This window comes from Aphelocoma coerulescens, chromosome 24, assembly GCF_041296385.1.
Source record: "Aphelocoma coerulescens isolate FSJ_1873_10779 chromosome 24, UR_Acoe_1.0, whole genome shotgun sequence".
Classification (NCBI taxonomy): Eukaryota; Metazoa; Chordata; class Aves; order Passeriformes; family Corvidae; genus Aphelocoma; species Aphelocoma coerulescens.
Window position 1 is genome coordinate 342,898 of NC_091037.1, and position 9,816 is coordinate 352,713.

Sequence of the window (9,816 nt, forward strand, 5' to 3'; positions counted from 1 at the left end):
CCTACCTGGCAGGAGTCTGGCAGCATGCGCTCCACTCTGCCATGTGCCCTCTCTTCTTGGTAGAAAGAAATGGAGAACAGGGCAGACCCCTCCATCCCTGGGGCAGTAGCTGTGCCAGAAGGTAGCATGTACTGCTGGTGGTAGGCAGCCAGGCTGGACTCTGGAACCCCTGCATGTGTTAGTCAAAGCCACCAAGTCCCAGACGCTGTGGCTCCTTCTCCCTGTCACTGCAGTGTTACTTCACCCTACCCACAAACCTGGGGGATGCCGGTTACAACACCCAGGAGGGATGGAGCATTCCATGTGCCAACCTGCTCAGATGGCAGATTGAGCCACAAGCCAGGTCTCCTTCCTGGAGTCCTGTCCTGATCTACCCAGCGCTTCAGGAACATACCAGACACGAGACACCAAAAAAGTTGTGGGCCATTTCAGACTCTGTCCCCTAAGGCTTTCAAAGCGGGAAATCAAAGGGAAATGCTGTGCTTTGTTCTGCGGGGGAGCGGCAGGAAAGGTGAGCAGCAACGAGCCTGGCGGAACCGGTCGCTTCAGTTGTCTGCTAGCTCACCTTTGAAGTGGTTTTAAAAATCAGGGAGGAGGGGCAGATATGAGTTCATCTCTTTTACTGCAACTTCACAGAATTTGAGGATGTGGCAGGTAAGAGGCCACCTTTCCCCCACCAGAAAAATAGTGTATCCATTCAGAGAGAAGAGAATACAGCTAATAAAACAGGCTGTGATGCTCATCAAATAAATCTGTGGTGTTCTCACATCCTGAGGAGGCTATGAACAGCTACAATGACAGCAGCATCTACCTATGGTACCATCAAAGACATGTTGGCATTGGCAGGAATAACTGGGCACCCTGACACAGCCCCAGGTCCTGTGCCAATGGCGCAAGCATCTCTCAGCAGTCACAGCCTTATCTCTGTCTTGTGTTCCCTATCATCGAGCCTGCCTGTACTTTCCCTGCTGCCTCTCTTTAACAGAAAGGATTGTTTCTAACCCCAGCCCATGCAAATCCTGGGAGCTCTGTCTGTATTATACAGCATCAGCTATTTACTGCAGCACAAGGAACTGAAGCAATGCCAACAGAGCAGGAGTGGCCTGTTGTGATAAGGGAGGCATCTACTGTACACCCTGTACTAGGAAGAGGGGAAAAAGGAAGAGGAGGAAAAAGGACCAATTACTTAATTGGAAATTAATATCTGTTCTACTACAGGGGGAAAAAAAATACATAAACCCCACAGTTGCTTGGCATGACCAGTATCCTCAAGGGTCCCCACCAAATCCACTGAGCTTGCTTCCAAACAAATGCCATTGGCTGGGCAAAGCCCAAACAAGAGATGATACCCTTGATGCTCTCGTGTTGCCACAGACAAGCAGATGTCACTCTGTACAAATTCAAAGCTTTCAGGGGCTGAGGAATGCCAGAGCCATCAAGCCAGACTCGAGTAACAACTCTGAATTGGAAGCCAAGTTATAGAGCTGCCCTATCTTCTGGGGAGCTTGCACCTAACATTTTTCAAAAACAGGAGCAAATACAGTGTCTCTGGCTTGCTGAGAAGACCCGAAAGAGCACATTCATATGAAGCCATAAGCCTGGCTGAAGGCATATACCTACACCTTAATGCAGGTTTGTCTGTTCCTTGACAAAGGGTCTCAGCCCGCAGGTTAGAGGCTGAGCAGAGGAACACATTAGCTGCTTGACTGAGAGGAGCCCTTACCATGCAAGTGCTATTCTAAGCCGTGAAATATGACTTTTACATGCCCAGCTGTAAAAACAGTGGGCAAGGATCCACGTGACTGGGCTGAGACAGCTACTCCTGCAAGCCCAGGAGAGCGTAGAAGAACAGAACGTTAAAGTGATGCGACCACGTCTAAGTGCACACACTAGGATGGTAGCTTTCCCGACAAACCACCGTGCAGGGCAGGTCTGTGTAGTTAATATCTCCTGAGTCACTGTTGCAGTCACAGAATCAATTAGGTTGGAAAAGACCTCTGAGATCATTGAGTCTAACCTAGGACCAAAGACTACCATGTCGACTAGACCATGGCACTAAGTGCCATGTCCAGTCTTTCCTTAAACACCTCCAGGGATGGACTCTACCACCTCCCTGGGCAGCTCATTCCAGTATCTAATCACCTTTTTACTGAAAAAATTCTTCCTAAGGTCCAACCTAAACCTCCCCTGGTGCACCTTAAGACTATGTCTTCTTGTCTCATCCCTGACTGCCTGGGAGAAGACCGACCCCCACCTGGCTACAACCTCCCTTCAGGTAGTTGTAGAGAGTGATAAGCTAACCCGAGCCTCCTCCAGGCTAAACAATCCCGGCTCCCTCAGCCGCTCCTCGTAGGACACACGCTCCAGACCCTTCACCAGCTTCGTTGCCCTTCTCTGGATATGCGACACGTGTCAGAGAGATACCGACGGCAGTCAGTCCCACACCTGACCGCGCAGGGAATCAGCCACCAGGAGCGCGCCGGTCTGCGGGGCTTGGCTGCACGGGATGGCAGCACTGAGGCGCCCGGGATGCTCAGCGCGGAGGGGCCGGGTCTCGCCGCCGCGCCTGCGCTCCGCCGCCCGGGCGCCATGGCCGTGCACTACTGCGGGCTGTGCCGCCGCAGCGCCTTCACCGGCCGCCGGCACCTGTACAGCGCGGGCCATCGCCGGCGGCTGCGGGAGACGCTGGCTCGGCTGCAGGAGGCGACGGCGGCGGCGCGGGCGGCTGCGGCCGTGGCCGATGTGGCCGCGGCCGTGCGGCCCTACGACCCAGCGGAGCACGATGGGCGCGTGTGGTGCCCGTGCTGCGGGCGCGGCGTGCGGAGGGACAGGCGGTGCGGCGGGCTGGCACTGCTGCAAGCCGGGCTGCTGCGGCACTTGGCCGGGTGCGTGGGCAGGAACGGAGGGAGGGCAGATGCTGCCCCAGGCCAGGCTGCTGCGGCTCTTGGCCGGGTGCGGGCGGTGCTGAAAGTGTCATGGTGGCCCGCAGGCCCGAGCACCGCCGGCAGACAGCGCGGTTCTGGCGGGAGAACCGGGCGGAGGCGGCGCTGCGGGAGCGGTGCCTGGTGCCGGCCGAGGAGTACGAGCGCTTCGCGCAGGCTCTAGAGCAGGCGCTGGGCGAGCACCAGCGGCGGGAGGAGGAACGCATCCTCCAGGTACCCTCGGTCTCCTGCCCGCATTGGCATAGGCCCGGCCGCCGCTGGCCCCGCCTCACCGCTCTCTCCCCATAGATGGCGGCCGACATCCGGGAGACCGAGCGCCGGCAGCGAGAGACGGTGCAGGCTGCGCTCCAGGTCGGTGAGCTGTATCCTGCCCTCGCTGTACCCTGCCCTCGCTGTACCCTGGCGGGGACCGGGCACTGCTCTGCGCATCCCCACCGGGACCTGGGTGCGCTCGGGAGGAGCTAGGGGCGGGTGGGTGGAGGCTGGGCTCAGTACCAGAAATATTGTTCCTTTTTCCTGAATCGCACTCAGCTTCAAACAGAACCAGAGCTTTGTGCAGGACCTTCTGTCTGCAGGCCCCCCGCGGGACCTGAACGGTAAGCGCCGCTTTCCTTAGCAGTGGCTGATGCATCCCTGCTCAAAGCACCCAACAAGGGGGGAGTTTGACACTGTCATTACCAGGATCTTGCAAATCTTTTGCAAACTTTTTGTCTGCACTATGGTAAGCGCCAGCCTCTTATTTCAGGGACAGCCCTTGTGCTGCAGAACAGCCTGGCCCGAGCAGTATGCAGACAGGACCTGATTTAGCCTGGATGGAATCAAGCCAGGTTCTGACCTTCATTGGCCACCAGGTAGGGGCGACTGGCTAGCGAGTGTGACTTCGATTCAACTGCAAGTCACCTACAGCACATATCACAGAGCAGAATAAGGGGTGGTCTCCAACACAAAAAAAACAGCTTTGTGGATTTGGGCGAGCAGCTAGCTCAGTTTCAGTTACCCAGGTTTAACTTTCATTAAGCAAACATTCTCTAATATGCTGTGAAGAAAGAACAACCTAACAGAGCTTTCCTCTGCCTTTTTGTAATAGAACTTGATTCTGGAAGGGAATGAAGACAATGTTCTTCTGTTCAGAGATACTCTTAAACATAAGATTCTCATAAGCATTTTATGTTCCTATTAACAGGAAACAGAAGGAAAAGGAAATGTCCACACAGGCAAGTGCACCTGCATCATGACTCACGGGGTTGCTGCCTCATGGCTTGCAAACATCACAGGGATAACTCAAAGCAGTTCTGAAGCAGTTGCAGCATAACCAGCAAGTGCTCATTCTTTCGGCAATATTTGACATACTAGAGGAGAAGAAAACACTTCAGCATTGTAAAAACTGTTGATGCTGCTGCTGTGGGGAGTGTATGATTTGGGGTGTGATCTGCCATGGCCTTAACTGAGGAAGCCAGCTCCTTTTTCTCAGAACACTCAAGAGTTCATGTTGTCACTTGCTTGGTAGGGCAAGCAGCAGACAGGGGGAAGAGGGGACACTTTTTTCCTGTCACAGTTTAGGATAATGTCAGTGGCTAAGTAAGTATTCCCTGTGACTTCTAGGAGCAAAACCTCCATGGCTAGCAGAGGAAGAAGATGGAAGTAAACAACAAATCGGACCTTCCTATGAGGAATTTCTCAAACACAGTGAGCAGCTCGCAAACCTTTTAGTTAACCTTACAGTCACTTTACCATGCTAGAGAACCAAAAACAATTTGAAAAACTTTTGCTGAAAAAAGTATTTGGGCTTTTGAGCAACCCGGTCTAGGCAAAGTGTCCCCATCCATAGTACTGGGCATTGCAGCAACGTGATCCTTAAGTTCCCTTCCAACCCAAACCACTCTACAACTGTATTTTATATTTTTCAGAGGAGAAGCAGAAGCTGAAAAAGCTCCCGGTGGAGCGAGTTGGTGCCAACTTTGACCATACCTCTCAGACAAGTGACAGCTGGCTCCCTTCCTTTGGGCGTGTATGGAATCACGGAAGGAGGTGGCAGTCCCGGTGAGCTTCAGGCAAACACAGACAGATGCCAGGGGGGAGAGTCCATGGCTTCTGTCCATGCAAGCTATTCATGCAGCAGGCTCTGAGGTAGCAGCAAGCATAAGGAGACATTCTGCCATACGAGTTATGCCACACAGTGCTTAATCCAGGCACAGTATCATTCTTGTCCTAGAGCAGCACACACATGGCTTATGAGGTGAAGCATGCTGCACACATGAAGGCATCTGCCTCATTTTGTGTGGTTCACCTTTCAGACCCACATACTGTCCCACTGGCACCTTTTAATGTGCCAGAACTCTGTCAGCTAGCTGGAGCTACCACTGAGGTAACAAAAACAGAGGGAGCTTCCTTGCTAAAACACTATGTACAGCACTTCCTTTTTCGAGGAAAGTGTTCCATTATCTCTGCCTAAAGGCTACTGCAGTCTGACTTCTATGCTTTCTTTCAGGCATCAGTTTAGAACTGAATCAGGGGAAAAGAAGAAAAAAAGGTGATCAGATGAGGAACACCAGACACCCAGCACTGCTGTTAAAAGGCTGACTGTAGATAGCTGCAGTTTTGTTGCTGACTGCCCTGTAAGGACACAGCGTCCATCTCAGCATCACATCTAAAGCCACACAAAGTCAGGTCCTGCCAGCAAGGACAGGCTCCTGTGGATGCCATATCTTCACTACCAGAAAGCCTGCTCTATACAGCAAGTGATGCCAGTGGCCTATGCTGACGTGGAACCTCCCATTAAAGAAAGAATTTTCAGAGAAATAAACTTTTTTTTTTAAAATGCTTCTGTGTTTGTAAACCAACTGAAACTCATTTCAAATGCAGGGCCCACCCTGCAGGCAACTAATGCCAGGTGCCTGATATTTTCATTCAAATTTATATTGCTTTCCTTCATTCTAACATTCATCCTTTACGTGGGCTAATATCACTGGCTGCTGTAGGTGATGCAGAAGTTTCTTCCCTTTTAGCAATGCCTTTGTAACACTAATAAAAGGCAAAAACCAGCTGGTAGAGGACAACAGCCATGACCTCTACTAGAATTCACTATCAATAATGCATCAGTAATGAAACATACGCATTCTTGAAAAAGCAAGAAATACTACAATCAGTAATTTTATTGTGTGCATTACGTATGACACATTGTTGACGAAGTCACTGGAGAACCTGCAAAGCAAGAAGTCCCCAATCAGCAAACCAGGTCAAAGCAGGCTAGCACAAAGTAAACAGTTTGACAGTTTTGTTCCCGCAGGAACACTTGGCCATGGTGCCCTGTGAGAGCAGGGAGGACAAGTGTCCATTTGCCCTGCAGCAAGGGGAACAAACGATGCTTTCCCCATGCAATGGGCACAGGGACAAAATCAGAAATCGCTCTTTAATTCTGGAGAAGCGATGTTTCCAGTAATGTTCCCCCAGGAAGTTGCTCAGGATGCGAGCAAAATACTTTTGGAGTCTCTGGAAGAACGGCCCACCACAGCCATGTGGAAGTTGCCCATTACACATTGCATAGCTGTCCATTAGCTCCTGACAGCACAACTCAGCTCCTCAGCACCCGGTCTCACCTCACTATGCGTCCTCCCCTGCAGCAGGCGCGTCTCCGCCTTTCGTGTTTCGGGTATAGATCACTTGGGCTCGGTGCTTGGACACCAGTTTGATCAACCCTATAAAAAACCAAAATTATGTCAGTGTGCATGTACTGACAGATGCCAGGGATGCTGAGGTCCCTCCTAGAGAGGCAGGGCAACATACAAGAGGAACTACTAGGGTGTAGCAGCTCATGCAAGTCTTTTATTCCCATCTGGCTACCGTTACATCGCAGCCCATCCCTTCTGGCAACATTTTTCTTAGTACAGCAATGCTCCTATGTAAGCAGAACTGCAGCTCCATACTTTAGAGCACTTCTGAAATGCAAGCTAAGGCAGTGGCTCCCCAAAAACAATTTACGCATGGAGCACTTCAGATGCTGCAGGAAAGCTGCTGGGCAAGCAAGAAAAACCAAACAGCCAATTCAAGCAGCTTTCTGGTTTTTTTCCAGTTTTAAGTGCTCACCTTTGCTGAGCAGCTCCTGGAGGGCAGCCCGAGCCAGGGAGCCTCGAATCTTCAGCCTTTCTGAGACAACTGCAGGTGTGATGAGTTTGTAGTTGGGCACTTCTTTGCACAGTTTGTCATAGGTGGCCTTGTCAAACAGGACAAGGTTGTTCAACTTGTCTCTCACTTTCCCCTTGGACCACTTCTACTTGAAAAGAGAGAAAGAACAATGCCCCCTAAGCCATCCTGTAAGCAAGAACAAAAGAAACTAAAGGATACCCCGAGAACTGCACCATCAAATGTGTCCGTATCACATCCAAAACTAAAGGACTAATGAGATGCACAAAAGCGCCTTTGTAAATGAACGTGCTGCAGATAATACCTGCAGTATCTAAAAATAAAAGGACTAAAGCCTTCTGTTACGCGGGCTTAACACTATTATGCACAACTTGCTGGCAAATGAAGAGTTGGCTCCTCTAACAAGATACCCGCCCCGCCTTCACAACGCTCCCGGGGCCCGGCCACGCTGCACACGCGCCAGGCCCGGGGATCCCGCTGCCCCCCGAGCCCTCAGCCCCGCCGATTCCCACCTTCTTCTTGGCTTTGCCGCCGGATTTGTTGACCGGGTCCTTGTCCTTCTTGGCGGACTTGCCCGCGTCCTTCTTCTTCTTGTCGTCTTTGGGCGGCTGCGAGAGGGTGAGAAGGAGGGGGGGTGAACGGCGAGGCTCGGGGCCGCCCCCTCGAGAACCCCCGCAGGGGTTCCCGCCCCGCTCAGGGAACCGCCAGTGTCTCCCGGGGGACCCGGCCCGGCTCGCCACCCGCCCCCCGGCCCGGCCCCACTCACCATGATGCGGCCGCGACTGCTCCGCAAGATGTCGGCGAGAAAGGAAGAGCCCGGCGTGGGGCGGGGGCGGGCCCCGGGCGGGAGGGACGTCACTGCCGGGGCGGGCGCGGTGGCGCTGCCGGGACGGAAGGGTGGTGCTTCTGCCGGGGCACTGCGCCATGGCGATCTTCAGCGTCTACGTGGTTAACAAGGCGGGCGGCCTCATCTACCAGCTGGACCACTACGCGCCCCGCGCCGACACCGAGAAGACGTTCAGCTTTCCGCTCGATCTCGTCCTGCGCCCGCACGACGAGCGCGTCGTCGTCGCCTTCGGGCAGCGGGACGGCATCCGCGGTGCGGCGGGTGGGAAGGGCCGGGCGGGCCAGGCCGGGCCGGGCGAGGCCGGGCCGGGCTTATTGACTGAGTGACTGACGCCGCCGCGCTGTCCCCGCAGTGGGTCACGCCGTGCTCGCCATCAACGGCGCCGAGGTCAACGGTCGCTTCACGGCGGACGGGAAGGACGTGCTGGAGTTCCTGGGTAACCCCGCCAACTACCCGGTGTCCATCCGCTTTGGCCGCCACCGGCTCTCCTCCAACGAGAAGCTTATGCTGGCCTCCATGTTCCACTCGTGAGTCAGGGTGGGCCGTGACGGGATGGGGGTGGCACGGGCACGGGCGGTGAGGGGTGCTGAGGGGCCTGTCCCCACAGGCTGTTTGCCATCGGGTCACAGCTGTCACCTGAAGTTGGGAGCTCCGGGATCGAGATGCTGGAGACCGACACCTTCAAGTTGCACTGCTTCCAGACACTGACAGGTACCATCGGGCCCTGGGCACCCGGCACCCCTCGGCTTTGCCAGGGCTGTCTCTGTGCTTGGCCTTCCTTATGCTCCTGGCATTATGGCTCCAGGGATCAAATTCATGGTTCTGGCTGACCCAAGGCAGACAGGGATAGATGCTCTTCTCCGCAAAATCTATGAGATTTACTCAGACTTCGCTCTGAAGAATCCTTTCTACTCCCTGGAGATGCCAATAAGGTAAGGAGAAGCCCACTTCTAGTAACCTGGCTGCAACCCCTCATTGCTTTCTACCTACACAGTAGCAAATGCAGACAGTCCTTAAGTAGCAAAACTGGCTGAGGGAAGAGGAAGCAAGCCACAGCACACTGCTGCAGAGAGAGGATGCAGACCAGTGCTGGCTCTGCTGGGGAATTGGGAGCTGCACTTCCTTGGCACAAACCCTGCTGTCCTACCGTCTGTCCAGATCCATACAAGAAACTTTAATCTTAATTAAGGACCAAGTCAGACCTCGACAGCAGTCATGTTGCTGTGTCATAACTTCATGAATCTCTCCTTGAAGGATGCAAAGCCAAAGGATGTGGAGATCCTTTGTTAGCTTTGTTAACTCACTTCTGAAGGTAAAAGTCATCCCTTTTGCTTTTCTGATTGTTTCAGGTGCGAGTTGTTTGATCAGAACTTGAAGCTTGCTCTGGAGGTGGCAGAGAAAGCTGGACCCTTCGGACCTGGATCATAGAGAAAGCCTTGCCTGTTGCACAGATTCATTCGTCTGAAGAGCGGGGCCTCTCTCTTCCCTGGCTGGCCTCTCACAAAGCTCCCCTCTCCACAGCAGAGACTGCACATCCCCAAAACATGCTTCAGTATCTCCCAAAATACCGGTTTATCCCCTTTGTTGGGAAACTTACCTTAAACAGATTCCTCAGCACTGTTTACATCGGGCCACAGGGCCTTCCTTATTCCAGTTGCAGCTCCGCTGCACTTGGGTGAAGGAAAAGGTGCAGGTCTGTGGCCTTACCACAGTCAGTGCTTTTCTTTCCTGTCATAAATGTACATATGTATTTTTCCTGTATAGCTCTAACTTATGGTCTTGCAGAGGGTTTCTGTATAGAAGTAATAAGTGTTTATTAATGAGGCAAATGGCTGCTTGCTTTCTGTTGGCAGGGACATTTGTGCCAGTGGCCCCTCAAGAGGGTAA

At 53.1% G+C, this 9,816-nt stretch overlaps 3 protein-coding genes across 5 annotated transcripts; 2 read left to right on the forward strand and 1 right to left on the reverse strand.

Annotated features, from left to right (window-relative positions):
* Positions 1-2,573: 2,573 nt before the first annotated feature.
* CENATAC (centrosomal AT-AC splicing factor) lies at positions 2,574-5,760 on the forward strand. 3 transcript variants are annotated; one of them, XM_068994905.1, is made up of 9 exons: positions 2,574-2,885; positions 2,990-3,155; positions 3,231-3,320; positions 3,474-3,538; positions 3,688-3,793; positions 4,126-4,156; positions 4,545-4,628; positions 4,850-4,982; positions 5,431-5,760. In XM_068994905.1, exons 1-9 carry the CDS (start codon positions 2,590-2,592, stop codon positions 5,474-5,476), a joined length of 1,017 nt encoding a protein of 338 aa, XP_068851006.1. In that variant the 5' UTR covers positions 2,574-2,589; the 3' UTR covers positions 5,477-5,760. The 3 variants fall into 3 exon arrangements, with proteins under 3 accessions (XP_068851006.1, XP_068851007.1, XP_068851009.1); XM_068994906.1 differs by having other exon boundaries at positions 3,231-3,293; XM_068994908.1 differs by lacking the exon at positions 4,545-4,628.
* A 316-nt stretch (positions 5,761-6,076) lies between these two features.
* RPS25 (ribosomal protein S25) lies at positions 6,077-7,931 on the reverse strand. The gene is made up of 5 exons (XM_068994910.1): positions 7,849-7,931; positions 7,595-7,690; positions 7,026-7,209; positions 6,539-6,637; positions 6,077-6,143 (listed from the first exon to the last, which is right to left on the reverse strand). Exons 1-4 carry the CDS (start codon positions 7,849-7,851, stop codon positions 6,543-6,545), a joined length of 378 nt encoding a protein of 125 aa, XP_068851011.1. The 5' UTR covers positions 7,852-7,931; the 3' UTR covers positions 6,077-6,143; positions 6,539-6,542.
* Positions 7,932-7,942: 11 nt separating this feature from the next.
* TRAPPC4 (trafficking protein particle complex subunit 4) lies at positions 7,943-9,758 on the forward strand. The gene is made up of 5 exons (XM_068994909.1): positions 7,943-8,181; positions 8,282-8,456; positions 8,537-8,640; positions 8,735-8,861; positions 9,279-9,758. Exons 1-5 carry the CDS (start codon positions 8,007-8,009, stop codon positions 9,355-9,357), a joined length of 660 nt encoding a protein of 219 aa, XP_068851010.1. The 5' UTR covers positions 7,943-8,006; the 3' UTR covers positions 9,358-9,758.
* Positions 9,759-9,816: the final 58 nt, after the last annotated feature.

Bases quoted from the DNA above. Each gene is read 5' to 3' on its own strand.
- TRAPPC4 (XM_068994909.1), top strand. From the start codon at position 8,007: ATGGCGATCTTCAGCGTCTACGTGGTTAACAAGGCGGGCGGCCTCATC. The intron at 8,182-8,281 runs GTGCGGCGGGTG...CTGTCCCCGCAG, and splicing joins GCAGCGGGACGGCATCCGCG to TGGGTCACGCCGTGCTCGCC. The intron at 8,457-8,536 runs GTGAGTCAGGGT...CTGTCCCCACAG, and splicing joins CTGGCCTCCATGTTCCACTC to GCTGTTTGCCATCGGGTCAC.
- RPS25 (XM_068994910.1), bottom strand. The intron at 7,210-7,594 runs GTGGGAATCGGC...CTTTTCAAGTAG, and splicing joins GCGGCAAAGCCAAGAAGAAG to AAGTGGTCCAAGGGGAAAGT. The intron at 6,638-7,025 runs GTGAGCACTTAA...GGTTTTTTATAG, and splicing joins CCAGGAGCTGCTCAGCAAAG to GGTTGATCAAACTGGTGTCC.
- CENATAC (XM_068994905.1), top strand. From the start codon at position 2,590: ATGGCCGTGCACTACTGCGGGCTGTGCCGCCGCAGCGCCTTCACCGGC. The intron at 2,886-2,989 runs GTGCGTGGGCAG...GGTGGCCCGCAG, and splicing joins CTGCTGCGGCACTTGGCCGG to GCCCGAGCACCGCCGGCAGA. The intron at 3,156-3,230 runs GTACCCTCGGTC...CTCTCCCCATAG, and splicing joins AGGAGGAACGCATCCTCCAG to ATGGCGGCCGACATCCGGGA.